Source organism: Pyxicephalus adspersus, chromosome Z (genome assembly GCF_032062135.1).
Source record: "Pyxicephalus adspersus chromosome Z, UCB_Pads_2.0, whole genome shotgun sequence".
Taxonomy (NCBI): domain Eukaryota; kingdom Metazoa; phylum Chordata; class Amphibia; order Anura; family Pyxicephalidae; genus Pyxicephalus; species Pyxicephalus adspersus.
The window spans coordinates 6,277,057-6,296,794 of record NC_092871.1 but is presented as its reverse complement, the minus strand read 5'-3'; the positions used below and the strand labels follow the sequence as shown (position 1 = coordinate 6,296,794).

The window sequence follows — 19,738 nt, the reverse complement described above, 5'->3', positions numbered from 1 at the left end:
CCTTCTAGTGACTGTTTTCTAAACCGTGCAACAGAATCCTGGAAAAACATAAAAACAATCAATTACATGGTAATCCACCTGAACATTGCATTGTGTTTAATGAACTATAAAATGACACAGATTTGTACTGAGACAGGAGGAGCACTAAAACACAATCACCATGTCCAGTTATGAGCCCCTCCACGTATGATTTAATCCATATTACAGCAGCTGTTTCGTAGGATGGAAATCCTGAAAATCTTTAATTACCTGTTGGGGGCCCCAGTGGCCTGAAATGCTGATCTACAACCTACAACTCTGAAAAAACTGTTTAGAAGTTCTAAAAGCAAGACTATTGGCCACAAAAAATGGGAGTTCATAGTGGAAAAAGAGGAGAATTAGAAAATATTTTCTAGATCAGTGTTTCTCAACCATTTTAACATTGGAGAACACTTGAAACGACCTTAAGGTCTTAGGGATCCACTGCTATAATTATTATATCCACTGCTCACACAATGTTTTAGTGTGGTGGTCAGTGAAAAGAATTCATCTTACTTTGCTGGCCATTGAGAAGAATGTCACCCCTGCAAAACAAGCCGACCCCTATGTATGATAGTGTTGATGGTTATCGTAAAAGGAAGTTGCCTATCTTGATTAACTACAGAAGCTATCTGGCATTTAGGACACCCTGGTAAATCAAATTTTTTTCAGGGTATGCCCCACTATCAACCAAAATCATTACCCCATTGTTTTACTTACCTCCACCAACCATCTTTGCAGTTACACTGAAACAACACTTTTTATATTCCTTCTACTGTCCTAGGGATCTAGGGATATCTAGGTTGGCTTATTACTCTTGGCTCTGGCCATCATAGAAAATCCTTACATAGCATTCTGGACATCCAGTATGTCTTTTTGTGTTTCCTAGGTCTTTGCCATTTGTTTGACAGTAGTCCATCAGCATCTGCCCGTTGCATGCAAGGAAATGTAGCTCTGGTCATCAGTTAAGAAGACATAGAGACGCTGTTCAAACCCACCCTCGTAGCATGGTGGGCAGCCAAGAATATTAACCTATTGTTACACAATGTTTTTGTTTAGTTATGTATACAATGAGAAACTACCTTTTTACTGACACCAAAATTATCCTACCAAATTATTTGTGTTTCTGCTTCTGTTCTAGGGTGCCAAACCAGGACCTCCACCAGCAAGTGGGGGACCTCCACCGCCGCCTCCTCCTCCTCCACCACCACCACCTTTTCCTGGTGGGACATTCTCTGGTCCTCCGCCACCGCCACCACCTCCGGGAGGTTGCCCGCCTCCTCCACCACCACCACCTTTTCCTGGTGGGACATTCTCTGGTCCTCCGCCACCGCCACCACCTCCGGGAGGTTGCCCGCCTCCTCCACCACCACCACCTGGCTTTGGACCTCCTGGTGCACCACCGCCTCCTCCTTTCCTTGGAGGCCCACGGCCCCCACCACCTTTCGGAGTTGGAAGGTTTCCTGGACCTATGGCTCCTCCTCCAGTAGTTTTACCCTTTGGAATGAAGCCAAAAAAAGTGTATACTCCTGAATCTGCCATGAAGAAGATCAACTGGTCAAAGGTATCCATTATTTATTTAACAGAAATATAAATCATATTTTAAAAAGGGTAAGTCCACCCAAAAAAAGGAATATTTTAGTTCTAGGTTGAGTATGGTGTGGTCTGGTCTTACAGTTGTATCTCCCTACCGTAGCTCTTATATTGTGTTCCCATCCATGTCAGAGTTTTGGATGTTCTCAGCTGTATTAAGAGTTCCCACCTGGAAATTTAACATAGGACCCTGGAAGTTGGCACTGGGATGATGGAAGCCCCTTATATTAGGCATAGCAGGTGATTAGAATTAGGATTTCTTCAGCACCAGGATGGAGGGTGTTCCTCATAATGGGTATATCAGGTGTGTAAACCAGGGAACTTGGTACGGAGATAGTGAGTTCCTTTTAAAATGGGCACAGCAGTTGTGTGGACTAGGTTCAGAGATGTCAATAACCAAGGCCCCAAAATATAGAGAAGACTCTCCAGGAAGAAAAACCTTCTGCCAAACACGATCAGTTATGGGTGCATTGACTCTTTAACAAGTTGCTGCATAACAGTATAGTACAGTTAGGTCCAAACATATTTGGACAGAGACAACTTTTTTCTAATTTTGGTTCTGTACATTATCACAATTCATTTTTTGAACTGCAGACTTTCAGCTTTATTTCAGTAGGTTGAACAAAAAGATTGCATAAAAATGTGAGGAACTAAAGCCTTTTTTTTTTACACAATCCCTTAATTTCAGGGGCCCCTCTATAATTATCTTATAACATCTGACAGTATATTAGTGCGGGGGTCAATGGGAAGAATTCCTCTTACATTGCTGGCTATTGGGAAGAATGTCACTTTTACAGATAGACAAAAAGAACATTGGTGTCACTTAGTCTGACCCGAGAGGCACAAATAGTTCATTGCTCAAGGAACCCCTTGCAACCTCTGTAGGAACCCTGGTTGAGAAACACTGATTGAAGCTGATGATATTCTCTCCTCCTAGGCAAATTTAAGCAATGGATCTTAAGGACAGCTTTTCATGCAAAAGGATTAAAAAAAGATATTGTTACTTTAAATTGTAACCTGTCAATAATTTATAGATCACAAGAATGCTGTGGATTTGGAAAGTTCCTCAGGCAGAATACTGGTTATCTGTATTGTAGTGTAGCCACCCTCACAAGTAACTTTTTTTTTTTTTTTTATTTAGCAATCTAAATCAATTTGCCTCCAGGTACTGTAGAAAAGTTTTTGCTCAGCCCGAGTTCATCAAATCTCATGAAAAGCATTTTCATGAAAAGGCGTTTGTTTTCCAGCTGGGCTTGTGAGATCCCAAACTTTTAAATGAAGTGTAATTAGCTGTAGCGGCTCAGCACCTGGTTCTCGGAAAGCTGATTAATATTGAAGGAATGAAAGCACCAAACGCATGTTGACTCCTTTTTTCGCCTTATCTTGGAGAAACCGGACTGCCCATCAATAAGAGGATATCACAAGGATCAAAATTAATTCTGTCATTTCCATACTCCTGCCTGGGAATTCACAGAGTCACCTGCCAAAACAATTATTAATATATTGTTAACAAGCTATCCCAAGGTGCGCCACCTGCTTTTCAAATGAGCCGAAATAGCCTGGCAAGTCGAGATTTAAAGACAACCCAGATTTTTGAAGTGCGGCTCTGCATCAAAAAAGGAGCAGCCTTGACAGACTGCGAGGAGCGCGCTTCCTATGAAGTCGGCAATTTTATCTCTGATAGGTAGGGATGTGTAGTCAGATTTAGGCTTATGCTAAAACGGTTTCTCAGTCTGGTGACGAATGTGTCAGAGTTGCCTTTCATCTCTTCCTCGAACACTGATGCCGCTTTTTACTTTACCCGGGAATGTAGCTGGTTTGATCTGGTTGCAAGAATTGGGAGTGGAAGGGGGGACACTGACCCACTCGGTGAAAATGTATTCACTTGTGAAAATGAAAGGGAATTAATAGTTAGATGTATGTATATATTAATATATATATCTATATATGTATATATCATTCTAAAAATAAAAAGACCATTTTCTTAGCTAATAATAATATAATATTTCATTTATACGACTTGCAATCAGCAACGGCCAAGCTCCAGGAGAAGCAGTGGCATCATTACATCATTATAGAAATCAGGTGATTGTTGATGGAAATGATCTTTTGTAATGGTTTCCAGTGTCAGGTCAATGAATGAGCGCCGTACATGCAGTTCTGTCCTATGGAGAGGACGAGTGGGTGGCACCATGCTGTGCTGTCCCCCATAGAGATGCACAACAGTTGATCCAGATAGGTCATCAATCCGCCATGGTAGATAGATTAACAACATTAGGAGACTGCAGTACACATCACATTTTTGCCTAAGATAAACATGACCATTTGGTAACAACCAGCTACTTAAGCAGACCTAAAAATACCATTTTTACTTTATGTAAAAGGTTGATTCCCCTCCCCTTCTGTGTTTACTGCCACGGCAATAAAGACAGGGTGGAAGCCCACTTTACTAGTTGTGTGTGCTCTTGGATAGAGTTTCCCCATCCAAGAACACAGGGAGTCCTGTGTCCCTGCATAGAGAAACTTCATCCAGAAATAGGGATAGTGCTCCCTGATTGGCTGAGGAAATCCTTACTCAGCCAATCAGAGAGCACTAGAGGTTTTCAATGGGGAGACTTGTCCCTATTTAACCACCTAGTGCCGGGGATCATACACTGTTCTCAATTAATGCGGCCGGCCACGGCTGTGCAGCCGTTCAACCATCCTGATGTCGCTTGAGCTGTCATCAGGGTTTACCCTGTCCTCAGCCAATCACAGAGCACTGGAGGTGATGAATGGGGAGACTTGTCCCCATTTAACCTCTAGTGCCCGGGGGGCCCACACTGATGGAGGATTCCCACGGCTGTGCAGCTGTGGGAATCATCCTCACTAGTGTTGGTGTTTAAATCCTGTACCAATTAGAATAAAGATAGCTGGATTATGTAGTTCACCAATAGAACCAATAAAAGCCCTGATCCCTTCATGAGCACAGCTGCACAGTATTAATATTCACATAGCACAGACAGCCCAGCTTTCTATACTGAAAATCATGATTAATTCCGAATCATAACCTATTTTTTACAATTTCATTTCTATGTTTTGTATTTTTTTGAACCTTCAGTCTCCGGGATTTGTTTATTGTTATTATTCGGATAGGGCCCCGGAGGGCTCGTCGCATCATTAACGTCAGAATAATAAGTGTAGACAAGAGCCGGTCTGCGACTCGACAGAATTTTACAAACGATAACATTAAACACCACAAGTGGCATTCGTCCTTTGGGAGTGAAAAATGTGTAAATAAAGGGGGAAAAGTGTCCTGTGTTTTTTGCTCCGAGCTTTAAAGCTATGCCATACAAAAAGATGAAGCAGAGCGGCAAATACAAATTAGATTCTAATATTTCTTTGCATCAAAGCACAAGCTGAAAGGGCAATACTGTGCATGGCAGCAATGTGATATTTCTGCACTTTATTATTTAAAGCCATCATGGAGCTCCGGTCTAGTGACTTAGTCTAGGCTGAGAAGTCATTAGTCTGCTGCAGGCTGGAAGAAACATTTCCTCACTTTCCTAATAACCAGACTATATAAGTGTAACTTTATACCCGGGAATGGTCGGACATTTGTGGACACAAGCACTGCACGGGCACCACAATGTACATGGTTGTGTCATCTCTGAGCCACAATCTTACCCCAAAAAATAACTGTGATCCTGAATAATGCCTTAAATCCAACCTATCATTAAAATTTTTACTTTTTTTTTTTTTTTTAATTGGAGGAGGCCCCCAGGATACATACATAATGTATTGCAGGATCTCACGGGCTGCTCAAAAAATGATTAGGCATTGGCAGAAGGGGGTTTCCTGACACAAAAAAGTGTGGATCTCACGCATGCACAGTTTTTCTGTGAATTGACAGGAAGAAATGTCACCCGTTCCGACGCATGTGCAGTGACATATCAGGTAACGTCACAAGAAGAAAGTAGAAGATGGCAGTGCCCGGTGTCCAGCTAGCCCTGGGAGGAAGGCGGGATGGCACAGGACAGATTGGCCCAGGATTGCGGAGGGATTGGGGGCTTTCCACCTGTAAAGGAACGTGTAATACAGACAACTTTCTTTTATTGTTCTGCTTCCGAATGATCTGTGACCATCCTGATTGGGAGTGCGGGGTTGACATAACTAGATTTATCCCCTCATATGCAATAGAAGCCAGGAATGGTGGGATTCCCTGGCAATTAAACCTGAAGTTGCCCATGCGTAGTTTAGCTTTTTGCCCGAAACTCAGCGATCAGGCAGGTAAGGTTTTTCTGCAATATTAACCTGCCTGATCATGCAAACTTAATCCAGACCTACCACCACAATTTTTACTCTATATACAAGGGTAGATAACCGTTTTTATGAATTAGGCAAACAGAGTAATACATTTAAATACTAGCAGTAATATTTCCAGAATTCAACTAAACAAGCAAGCGTCTTAGGCTGAAAATATTAGGTTTAAGCACAGTTGTCTCATTCCCGACACATTTCACTGCATGGCTTCCTCAGGGGAGGTAGAGACTTATTGTGTGAGATAATGGATGGTTGGTCCAATTTTAGGTAATGCACACTATAGAGAAGATTGTGTATTATCTAAGTCCAATGGATGGTTTATTTTGCCTTGCAAGGTATTGTGGATTATGGGTGAATAAGGCTTGTAGATTGTCTCACAATCCAGCAGTCCTTCTACAGCTACATCTACAACTACGCTTAAACCTGATATTTTCAAGACAATATTATTACTTATTTAATTGGATTCTGTAATATTTACTGCTATTTATTAAGAGTATTATTCTGTTTGATTAATACATAAGTACATTTATCATTATTGTTTGCCACTTCCGCCCTCCGTATATCTGCTTCTTTATCCTTATGAACATATTTTGGGGTTGCGAAAAACATTTTGTATATAATTTGGAGTGGAGAATCTGATCCACACTATACATACGTCATGTATCCAACGAGGCTTTGGGCTACTCCAAGATCGGGCATAAGCAGAAAGCTTTTCAGGCATTCACAGCAGGATACATCACCAGTGCCTGTGCTGTGAGAGATCACACATGTAGACAGAAGAAGAATGAGGATGTAAAAACATGGCGGTGCACTGGGACATGGGAGTATTCCAGGATGGTGCAGGACCAAATCAAGGATAATCACTGGAGGGATTGAGGTCTCTGCATAAGTAAGGGTACCTAGGATTTTTTTTATTTTAACAATAGTTTAACTTTAAAAATGGAACAAATATGGGTCTGCACTTCTGAAGAGAAAATTGGATGAAGACATTGTCAAGGGAGTACAATTCCTGCAAGATGTAATGAACCATAAATACATATGTACTTAAAAATATATTGCAGTTCCTTCATCAAATGTTCTCAAATTTCTCTAACATACAGTTGCATATGAATTTCACGCGCGCACACACACCACAACCCTCCCCAACATCATCCTGGCTGATCCATGTCTAGTTCATCATTTTGCTTTCCATCCATGATAGAGCCACACTGATAAAATGCCACAGAACATATAAAGCAGCATAGTAGACCACTGGTTGAGTCTGTAATAATCAGTAATTAAACTCAACCAACCACAAAATATATATTAAAAAACGACTGATCTCTGTCGGATTATAATAGGCTTGCATTTCCAGAAAACCGTCATGCCTGGATCTCATGCCAACCACCTGTCATGTTACACATTGTAATATCCGCTTCATGATTGGATCGTATCTATTGCCACGTATCCTATATCTGAAAGTTGGCAATTCGTCATGAAATATTAAAAACAATATTAATGATTCTGCTAAATTTGAAAATTAATTTCCCAGTAAATTGGATTAATATAACCTTGAGGCTGATATCAAAGACACAATTGCAAGTATGTCATTATTATTACCATATGTGTGTTTTTTTTTAAGACAGATCGGAGAGAGTATGGGAGCTACCATTGTTGGACTTATTGGGCCTGATTTATTGATGTTCCCCAAAGCTGGAGAGGATAAAATCAAGTTTCCAATCATCGACCAGGTTCAGACTAGGTTTGCTGGATCACCCAGGTTCTCCCATAATGGTCTATCTTCTCCAGTTTTGGAAAGCTTTAATGAATCAGACCCATTAAAAAGAGCAGATTTTTGGAGAGCAGTCTTTGTACCCACAGGGGGGCTCAAGGATTAGACAACTTCATACCTTACTACCTCTCATGCAGGGTAGCCATAGCACAGCAGACAATTAAAGTGCATTCCCTCTCCTAGTGCCGGGTTCTCATCCGCGCAGCTGCCCACTGTCACTCCAAATCTGCTACAGATCCGTGTCCAATGACATCACATACAAGAAGCCTCAGGAGCTGAAGTATTGTGTTTATGCACCCTAAATTACTTTTAGGTGAAATTGTACTGAAAATTTGAGTTTGTAAAACAGAAGCCCAAATAAAGTGTGATAAAAATTGCAACTACCACCATTTTATCCTCCACATTTAGAAAAAAAAAATTCATTTCCTTTTTTATAATCATTTTTGGGTTTAAAATTACTTGTGCATGGAGTGACAGTGGGTGACTTTGTGGATGAGGACACCACACTAGGAAAGGGAATGCACTTTTAATAGCTTTGCTACAGCTGCTCTGCATGGGAGGAGGTAAAGTAGGTTGTCCTATATCTCTGGGCCCTCCTTTGGACACATAGGCTGTTCCCCAAATATTAATGTCTTTGAAGCCAAAGGATCAGCTTCACATCAATGCAATCTGCATTCTTTACAATGGTTCTGATTAATCAAATCTCTTGAAGACAGAATAAGATAGACTATCATGGGAGAACCTGGGTAATTCAACAAACCTGGAATTGATCTGGTCAAGGAATAAAAATATTGGCCAACTAATACCAAAAAAATTCAAAATAAAAATGATGTAGAGAAAAAAAAGGCTTTGAGAGGGTTAAGTAGATCCAACCTCTAACTATATTACATAGATGGCTCTATCAGATAATAAGATATATAAGATAATTCCTATGAATGTTGTGAGTTTCTCATGATAATGCATCGATATTTCTGCTATAATATTTTGATATTGCATACATATACTGCCTCTAGCTTAGGTTTACTTTTAGTAAAAGAAAAGAAAAAGCCGGGGCCTAAACGGTGCAATTATGAAGCTGGTATTAAATGTCAGGGGTATCTGCTTATATTTCAGCGCGGGGAGAGGGCTGGATAAAAATCAATAACCCCGGCCTGAGAAAACTCCACTCTGATAAGATTCATTATCTGCTGGCTGCTTATAAGGAGAAATGTTGATGAGAAATTTCTCCTCTCCGTTATTGATGGAGAACGCTCCCACTCGTCACGCCAAGCCAATGATTCTTAATTAAAACTTTTCCCAAACACATTGACAGCGAAGGCATGGGGGTAAGGGGGGTTCAGGTGCTGAAAAAATGGTTTACTTTTATACCACGTTGATTGTTATTATTATTATTATTAGTAGTAATATTAATAATAAACAGGATTTATATAGTGCCAACTTTACGCAGCGCTGATGAGTTTGTCTCCACAGAAAACACTGCGTTATCTGATATCATTGATGTTGTTAACGAGCTGTTATATAATTGTTGGATGAATTCCATGGACTTGTTGAACTTGTTGCTGATGCCACAATAAAGGATGGTATCAGCATGTGATAGCTATGCCTTGGCGTATATGATGTCATCAATGTGCTGCAGCCATTGGGAAGTTTTTCCTATGGAAAAGGTTCTTGTGGTTGGGGCCACCACCCATATACTTGTTCAACATGTGTTCTCTAGATGGGTAGTTGGAAGAAGTTGGAAAACCACACCCATTCTATTCTGTATTTCGAAGACATCAAATATTCATCAAATATAATAAGTGGTCACCAGGGCAAAAGGAGAGGGAGAATCTCACCAGTAATAATGTATGTATAATGTATTATTACTCCATTCCATCAATAATACATCATTAACTGCAATCAGTGTACCTGAATTTATTTAGTATCATCATTTTACAATCTATTGTACAGTCTGCACAGGGGAGTCTCGGGAGGAGGTGGAAATGAAGTAAAGAGAACTAATCTGTTCAAAACTTCTGGAGTTCAAAAAACTAGCATAAGATTGGAGACAGATGAGCTCCTTAGTGTGTTGCTTCTCCTTTCATTGTCAAATCACTGGTTTAGGTTGGAGAAGACTTCTAATTAATTATGCAGAAAAGAATAATCGGGTACCTTCTTCAGCCAGATAGAACTGTACTATATGGCAGAGCTGTGCTCATTGCAGAACAGGATATAAGTACATAGTTAGGTTGAAAAGACATAAGTTCATTAGGGACACACTAGGGAAATAAACATTTCCCAGATATAAAATCCTATGGACATAGTTTATCCAGAGGAAGGGAAATAAAACCCTATAAACCCTGTTTCAATTTGCTCCAACAGGGGAAAAAAATTCCTTCCTGATTCCATGAGCCAATCGAATGTTCCCTTGATCGGCAGTCTCTGAAATCTTTAAAGCCTTAATCACCAGTTATATTCTGTGCTTCTAGAAATCACCCAGCTTTTTCATAAAGCAATTTATAGAACTTGCTGAAACTACTTCCTGAGGGAGCCGATTCCACACTTTCACAGACCTTACAGTAAAGAATCCCTTCCTTATCCGGAGATTAAACTTTTTTTCCTCCAGACGCATTGAGTGCCCTCTTTCCTTGTAATGACTTTAACCTCCCTGGGGGTGTTCCCAAGTGTGGCTCTGGGTTATTCTAATTACCAAAAGCAGTACCTCTGAGCCACATGGCATTGTAAAGAACTTGCCTGGTCCCTACGAGCCTGCGGCGTCTTCCTGCCATATCCGCCCGGCATCTGTATCCTCTGACCTCGCATCCCCGACCTGATCAATGGGACGTGTGATCTTGCAGGAACGGTGAGCTGGGGGGAGTGACCGGGCGGGAAATTTAAACAGGATGTACTGTGAATATCCGAATATGGATTGGATCAGTCAGCCCGATTGGCAGCAGATCTGCTCCAGTGTACTGGACCTTACTGATTAACTGGCATTGCAGTTCCAGATGTTTAGTCGCACAACAGGGAACAGTACACATTCATCCAGCCTTTTTTATATTTCATGTCCCGTAATCCATGGATCACTCCACCTCAGATCCCGAGTCACTACACCAGATTCTCTGTGGTTACAACATAAAAGTGTTTGTTTATTAATAAAGAGTGTGGAATAAAGAGAGATGTCAGAATTCAGTGCTGGCTAGATAAAATGATTCCCCAATCCTTCTGGCAATAATAGATTTCATTGGGCCGTGTGTATTCCATTATTTTGCGCTGTGTTGGCTTTGGTTGTGTTCTCGGTAAGTCAAGGTTATGCTGTCAAAGACCAGAAAAGAGAATTATGAATGTTTCATGTATGTTGGGACTCTGCATAATGTACAATATCTACATGGCCTAATAGCAAATTCCATTCATGAATAAATCCATGAGATGTCACGTCGGGGTGATGTATGGATTACAATATTTCCTAGATTGGAAACATGGTCACTAAAACCTCATGTAAGGTACATGTTAATGTCGTTCCCAAAGTTCCGATTTTTTTAATCTGCAGCTTTTGATAAAATAATTTCAGATCAATCTATCTGCTGGTTGATGGTTGCAGGACAAGGTATACTATACATACCATCCTGATACTGTTGGTTAATCCGGCATATTAGCCATGCACTCATATAACAGGCCCATCCCCACAGCGGGGGTGTTCATATTGGGTGCTGGTTGTTAAGTGAGCGTGCTCTACATTTTTTCCCCGATCAATGTTCAATTGATATAATGATTAGGTTTTGCCTTGCTGTGCAATGCAATTTAAAATTGCAGCATGCACTACATTTGTATGCATTTTAAATGAATGAGTGCCCTAATACAGAACACACCAATGTGTGTGGGATGGGTTTTTCACAATGCCGCACAAGTCAAAATGGGCCCTAAAAGCCCAGTTTTAAGGCAGATTCAGGCTTGCAGAAGGATTAAGTTAACCTGCAACAGTTGGCACCACTAAATGTCTCCTCCAAGGCAGGGGTACACTGGCACAAAAAAGCATACCCCACACTAAAATCTTGCCATCGGTCATTACATAGCCTAATCTTCCAGGTGCATCAAGTCAAAAATGAGTTCAATGTCTCAATTTTAGTTTTCTATCCAAAGGACTCACATCCTGAGAAATTTGCCTCCAACAGAATGCTACAGAAAGGACCTTTGTTGTTCATGCCAAAGCTGTGGTCTCTATGAAGAGGTCTAAAATGCCCCTTACTTATGTAATTGGCAAAGTTCATTGTCTCTTCTGATTGGAAAGACTGGCTGTGGAAAAGATGTAACACATGCCACATGCCGTGGATTTCACTTTTTCAGTGAAACCATTGCTTACACAAAGAGAGCAAGGGTCTTTTTTGTTGACACCGGGCATTTTTACATTTAGATCCAAATATTGAAGTTGAAATTTTTTTTTTTTTTTTTTTAGATTGAACCACAGGAACTCTCCGAATCTTCTTTCTGGGTGAACACAAAGGAGGAGAAATTTGAAAACCCTGAAATCTTCAAGAAACTGTGCCAGACGTTTGCAACGCACATCAAGGGTAAGTCACCCACTTTAATCTCTTATTTCCCCAATTTTTTTTTCATTTATTTGCCAACTTTTTCAACTAATTAATTGAGTAATTAGGGTAATGATTTTTTTGTTTTTTAATACATGACCTGCATTAGCCTAAAGTTTTAGGCATTGGTATGCAAACAAACAACCGGCCACTATAAAAGATGGGAGTTGACATGTTTGGTGTCTTTGATACAATCTTTTATAATTTTTTTGTAACAGGGGACTCTCACAGGTCAGAGTCTTACAGGTGGATATCTTCCTGTATGGTGGGAGCTCATTCCCCCACACACAGTCAAGTCACGCTTGTTATGTACTTTGCACAGTTCTCAAAGATTTTGTGTTAGCCATGATCCACCAAGGACAGGAAAATGGACCTTTTATGTTGCACACTCTTGTCTTTATTAGCTTGAAATGAAGAGTTCCCTTTAGGGGACATGACCACCCCCACAGAGCACATGGAATCCAGCTCCATCAATTCTCCTGAAGTCCATGTGATTCCATGAGGCAACCATAATCCTTGCCATGGTTAACTTGTTGCTCATGGTTTTGTGGCTTTACTTTTCCTAGGAAAGGAAGTGAACATTACCCAAATGGTCCATTTAACGTAACCTTGGCTATTTGTAGAGGATGACTTTCTTCTCAATGGCTGGTAGTTTAAAAGGCATTATTCCAACTGACCATTATTGTACTGTGAGCTGCAAATCTAGAAAATAGCAGGGGTTGCTTAAGACCTGAAAGTTATTTCAAGGGTTCCCCATGTTAAAAAAGTTCAGAAAGATTGCTTTACCTGATAAATACCCATCCAAAAAGTGAACAAATAAAACCATTATTTGTTGGATAGAATGTGGTCTCTTGTCTGAGCCACAATGGGTCCTGTTCGCTGCACAGGCAAACAATGAAGAAACTTGAAGGATTGTCGAAGGTGTCGCATAATATAATGAGAACTGATGTGCAGTCTGCTTTCAGTATAGTACTGACTTTCTGTCCACCACTCATCCTCCATAGATAGATAGACTATTTCTTTTTTTCCACATGTAATCTTGAATTAACAAATACATTTCTCTTCTTTAACTCCGTTTTCTTCTGTTGGCATCCTATTTTTTTTAAAATTAAAAAAAAAAAAAAAACGATACTTATATAATGTAGTCCCCCCCTCATTTTTTTATCAATCCACCAACTCTAAAAGGATTTCTTCTTAAAAATTTCTTGGGATTAATAAGCCAATTTACAGTCTGTGCGGCTGTCCCACAGTCACTGGCGTGAAAAAGAGAAAATGAAAATTTAGTAATTGCAACCAACAGATTGACCAGTGCGGTGTCCAATTAATCCCGTATAGACTGTAAGCTTCACTAAGCAAGCACTTTCATGTGGTTTTTACCAGTAATTAAGTAAAAGAAAACTTCAGAAATAATGATGTTGGAAGAGTATATTAAAAGGATGTCCTATAGAACACACTGAGATATATATTTATATATTGTGCCGGTTCTGTACGAGAGGAATGGTGGCAATTAGTGTACGCACTTAGTTTAAAAGCCAACACAGAACATTTTTCAAAATCAGCTTTCTAACACCAGCGGTTCTGGCGGGATCAATAATTAGTTTAAAAAAGTGACACATTTTAGAAGTTTATAAACTTAAGGCAGCCACCTAAAGAATTATAGGAATGTTGAAAAAAATTTTGAAATTGGGAGAAAAGTGGATTTCTAAGGTTGTTTGGCCTAAAAATGATGTGATGGGGCATGATGAATTGTGATTTTATGCAAAACTGATGGTTTATTGTTGCAGCCTACTTATTGCTCCCCTCCTGCACTTGTTTTCCTTACTTTGTTAGGTTAGCAATACTTACCTAAATTTGCCATCCAGGTCTGTTGACTGCACCAGGTGACCTTTCGGGTGACCTTTCGGGTGGCCTTCTTGACAGCAACGTTTCTGTATGGGGAACAGCCAATCGTACACTGATGGCCAAATCCCTAAAGCTCCCCCACACTGCTGCAGTTTTTTTTGTAGATTTTGATAGCACCCCGTCACTGGAAAGCCATAAGGAATTGTGGGGGGACAAATGACCAAAATCAATTGATTTCTGTAAATGGAAGAAATTTTTTTAGGTTTCATATCACAGGAACCCAGCAGCTATGTTCCATTAGGAACAGGCAATTTAACCCTTTATATTGCATGATCTTGTCTTGTCATGTGGGGTGCATGGATAGTTTAGCTGGGAAGGAAAAGGATAGATGACGCTGGATGTCCATCATTCAGGAAATGAAGCTCACAATGTTTAGAATTACCAATTTTAGAATGTTAGTGGATTTCTCTGTTTGAAGCAGACCAAGCAGGCATGCTCATGTACTATAGGTGCTATTGTATTGCAGTACTAAATATGATGCCATGGATGTTATATTTGGGCATCAATTTTGGAAGTAGCTGTCTTACTTCTTGGCATGGAAACCACACTAGGCTCTGATGAGGGTTAAAAGATTGCAAAAATCTATATCTGCTATATAACAAATGATATTTGTAAGTAGTGAACTGTTTTTTTCTTATTATACAGAAGTGGAAATACAGAAGAAGAAAAGATTATATACCTAATAAGGAGTGGGCAAATTGTCTTTTTTTTTATATACAGAAGTGGCACTTATACAATGGTAGACTAAAGGCTAAAGTTCATCTTCAAACTATTGGTTTCCAGTTGTACCCATGTGTAGTTCAAATTTGAGGGTGGGGGGGATAAACAGAAATATATAAGAGAAAAGCATCATGCAGACCTTCTCTTTGTGTGCAGCCTATGTAGGTCAGCAAACTTGCGCTACTCAACAGGACGCGGTTTGTAGTTGCTGTGGTGATCTGATCATATAAAAAAAGGACAGACTATTTTATCGAGGGTTGAAATAATTATAAGAATGAAAAATGAAACTTAGGAAGGGATATTGAGTTTCATAGGAAAAGAAAGTTTTTTGAAAATCAGTTAAAGGTTTTAAAACTGCATGTGCTGAAATGTCTATGTGCTATACAAATAAAGGTAATGAGGGCTTGGTTGATTATCCATCACATGGACTAAACATAGGTGTTTTTTTTTCTCTTGAGGAGGTTAAGATGGGTCACCTGCTGTTAAATGATTTTTTTGTGTATCTTCTGTGCATCATTTGGGCATTAATATTGGCCAGTAGGTGGCACTATGCCATCATCTCAAGTGTGTAACAAACTCTAATACCGTCTTGGATGGGAAGAACCATGGCACTGTCTAGTGGCGTAACGCAGTTATAAACAGATTATTTTTCTAATAGGACAAACAAATCTCCGGTATATATGATAGTTGTCTCTCCATCATGGCTATAACAGCTTCTCTGGTAATGATTTACATTCTACTTTAGAGTTTGATTCTGTGGGAATTTGTGACCATTTAACCAAAAGAACATCGGTTAATAAGGTACTAATGTCAGGAAAGAGGACTTGGCATTTCACTTTATCCTGAAGCTGTCCAGTAGGATTGTGGTCAGAGCTAGGTACAGGACCTTCCAGTTTCTCCATTCCATACCCATCAAACCTTGTCTTTATGGAGCTGCTTTTTGTACATAGGGGCACATTCAGTGGGGAATTTGTGCAAGGCAGAGATTTTTTAAAGTAAATAGCCATCCAGTTAGTTCAGCCCAATGTGATCCACTGTTTTTCCAAATGATGAGTACCTAAAAAATTCATATTTTGGTGCTGCTGTTGTTTAGCAAAACCAATCGAAATTTGTTTGAATTTAGCCCAACACCTTATCCAGCCTTTGCACTTTTTTCTAATGTGCATAATTTAGAAACGATGATCATAACAACCTTTCCTAATTGATAACACGATTGCCTTGTTTATCAGCTCGCTGCATCTTTGAGCTTTTGTAATCCTCAATTAAATACGGTCGACTGACCTTACTTCGTTTGACAGGACTTTTAAGAGCTTATGATGATGGATGATAAGGTCTAATAATTATCAATCACTGTTTTCGAATGCGGGTTGCTGTCAGCAATCCCGGGGCTCTGTTAGAGGAAGTGCGCTCAACATGCCATTCAGTAATTACTTAAAAGACGAGCTGAATATTTCCAAAGATTGGTGCATGCAAAGTGACTTGGCCCCAAGTCTATTTGTATTGGAGTTTGGTGAATTGTAGATAAGGATACTCATAAAAACGGTCTCTCTCATATTCTATCTCTCTCATGTGTTTCCTACTTTCTTATTTTTTCTCTGTCGCTCTCTCATGCAGACTTTCCATTTTTATTGTCAGCTGAGGCACTGTGTGTGTATCATCAAAAAGAAAGCATAAAAATGGTATGTTCAAACCATTGCCATGTTAGCATTGGTTTCCTCTGGCTACTTCAGAAAGGTTTCTTGGCCTCCCACTAAAATGTATTATGTTAGGGGGAATCTCCACTGACATGATTATGGACAAGTAAATCACAGGTTAAATTGCCTGTGCTATACAAGAATATATAATAATAAACATTGATTCTAAAGATAATTGAATGGTGTTTTTTAGGCCAAGTTTTTTGATGCTAACAGTAGACCATGCGTAATGTGCTTTGGGAATGACCTTTTGTAGTCTCCATTGGTAGACTGCGTGATGGGGTGACAGGACAGTAATTATGATGATGAGGTTTTGCAGTAGAGGACAATTTTATTTGATAAATCAGCCCCTTCTGAAGCCTCTCATATGTTTACTTTAATGCAGACTTGTAAAGTTACTCACAGGCCCGATTTTTTTAAATACTAAACTTTTAGAGGTTCTTTGCAAATTCTTTCACCAGAGGAAGACTTGATACCTCACTGGAAAAAAACAATTAAGGTAATGTTAAGATGTGAGACAGTTGTGCCTCGTAAGACAAGAAGATAGAGTTTTTTGTTCAGTTTAAACTCGCACTTCATAAAGAAAATTTAATAACTCTTACAATGCTGAGCATTGGTGGCAAAGAGTAAACAAGGTCTTCAACTCCTTCACTGAATGTGCCAAGTATTTAGCCCTTAGGCCATACACTAACAATGACAACTCCCAATCTTCCTTGGTTGTATTAAACATCAACAACAACGTGGAGGTAAATTAATGTAGTTGAGTACGTAGTAAGCAGACGTGGGCGGATACCTTCAACAATGGCTTCCAATGTCAAGCTAAAATGGTCACCGGCACAGAGAGTGAGGGGGAATCTTCCAGGTGGGACAAAAGCAAACATGACATTTACCAGGGTTTCCATTATTTCCTAAAATATCTGAACCACTAAAAAGTGTTTGGCCTTCAAGGCACATTAATTATACAATATTCTACACAGACCAGCTAAAATTTTATAACACCTGCATGAAAATATGTAGCTCTCCTCTGACCCATTGAAGGATGCGCTTCACAAGACCTCAGGAGGTGTCCTGCGGTATCTGATAAAAAGCAGCAGCAGCATATATTTTAAGTCACACTGTTCCACTGGCCGGCCTCCATGGTCTAGTTCTGAAGCTCTTCTGCCCATTGTAGGCACTTTTAAAGTTGGAGATTGTCAACATGGGTACCCTGACTGGTCTGCGACCACACAGTCTCATACACAGCAAGCAAACTTTTCAGCTTCAGTTTATTACTACAGAAGCTGTTCTGTGGGATTGGACAGATGGGCGAGATGGCCTTATTCCACATACATTAATCGGCCTTGGGTACTCATGACCTTGTTTTGGGTCCTTCTTTGGACCACTTCAGTAACTACCAAGCACTGCATGCCAGGAACACCCCACAAGACCTTCCATATTGGATTTGGTTTGTTCCATTGTTCAGCCATGTGACATTTGCCGGGGTGGTTCAGGTCCAAACACTAAATGTTCTCTTGTTGCATGTTCTATCCGACCCCTTGACAGGTGTGATTGTAACAAGATAATCAATGTTGTTCACGTCTGTCATATGTTTTAATGTTTTGACTGATCTGCGATTGGTTCGCAGGAGGGATACATTGTACTGTTTTTTTTTTTCCATACCAAAACTAGATTGATATATTTTCCTCCTCACTGTCGTGCTGCTGTTGTCGTGTCTGTGAAATGTATCACAAATCCCATTAAAAGCCTCTGAAAAGCCTCCTCTTAATAGCGCTTCCCACTTTTGCACAGTCCCCTAAAATGGCAGATTTTACCAATTAGTGAGATTTCCAAAAGAACAATGATCACTTCCTCATTAGAGAAGCTTATGTGAGAAAGAATGCAAACGCACGTTCGCCGTGCGGTTTATAGTTTAATTTCCTCCGAGGACTGACCTGTCCTTTTACCATTTTTGCGTCTCTACTTGTGGAAATTGGCTTACATTTGAAATGTGCCCCAAAACAAAAACAGAACCCAGATTATGTCTGAAGAGCTTTCGTGGGAACTTCGTTCAAGTGGTATTATGTAGTCGACTAGGACTTTTTCTGTACAGACTTTTTGTTGCCATTGGATGTAAAGCACAGGTTTATCCCTGGGATTAAAAGTTGTACAACCCTGCAGGATAGGGATGGAATCCTTGGCAAAGGTACCAAGGACACATTGATGAGGCATGGCTCTGGTGAAGGGAGTTGGAGCAATTTGGACCACAGAACACACCTTCCTTTATTCTTCTACATATTCCATATGGTTGGAGGCATATGAGATTCTATTTTTATCCCGATTTTGTTAAAGTTCTGATATGTTGTGATGAGTAAATTGTTTTGCAAATCAGAAGAATCAACCGTGTGCTAATTTTTTAAATAAATCAATTGATATACATTATCTAGATATTGATTTGTCTGATCTTCAGATGTGGTTACTTAATATTTATAAAAATAGGACAATTGCCACGGGCCCTTCATGTTAAAAGAGCTGAACATCCGACCTAGTGCCATCACCTTTGTCTTCAAAGTCCATTGGCAGACTTTTCGAGGAGAGCTCCATGTCCCTCTGTCCATCACCCTAATCTTCCTCTCAAATGCAATGACATCGGTGTCAATGCTAATGTTTGATTTTTTTAGGGGGGACTGGTTGATGGTCTCCTTAGCTTATGTAATGATGAAAGTGGTGGTCTTGCAACAAGATCTGAATGTTCTTCTCCTAAAAGAATATACTCCTCAAATCTAGGATTGTTCATATTCAGTCATTCTAAGAAAGCCGTGTCTAACCATTGGCTATCACCAGCCCTTTCTTCAGATGATCACAAAATTCATAAAGCACAATTACTCAAATTAACAAAAAAAAAAAATCCAAGGATTTCTGCAGGTCAGACTGTCCTATATGTTGCAGGGATCAACGCTAATGTTGTAGTGGTGGCACTATTTTCAGCATTAGTATACAGCGGGTTCCATGTTGGGATCCTCTCTGGAGGCAGATCAATGAAAATCTGCACCTACTGTATGTTTTTTAGTCTTCTAAGTTGAATGATGGTGTCCAAGCTGAACAGAAGTGTTTGTTTCTTTTTGTTTAATGCTTTATAAAGTTTTTGACGGCAGCTATTGTTCTTGACATTTTTTTTTCTAAGGCACCGTGTTGGA

General features: G+C 39.8%; 1 protein-coding gene across 1 annotated transcript in view; it reads left to right on the top strand.

Moving 5' to 3' along the window:
* Positions 1 to 19,738, top strand: part of DIAPH2 (diaphanous related formin 2) — a 659,108-nt gene that overhangs the window by 230,952 nt on the left and 408,418 nt on the right. The window contains 2 exon segments of the mRNA XM_072430145.1: positions 1,160 to 1,582; positions 12,117 to 12,231. Of these exon segments, the coding sequence (XP_072286246.1) occupies positions 1,160 to 1,582; positions 12,117 to 12,231 (538 nt within the window).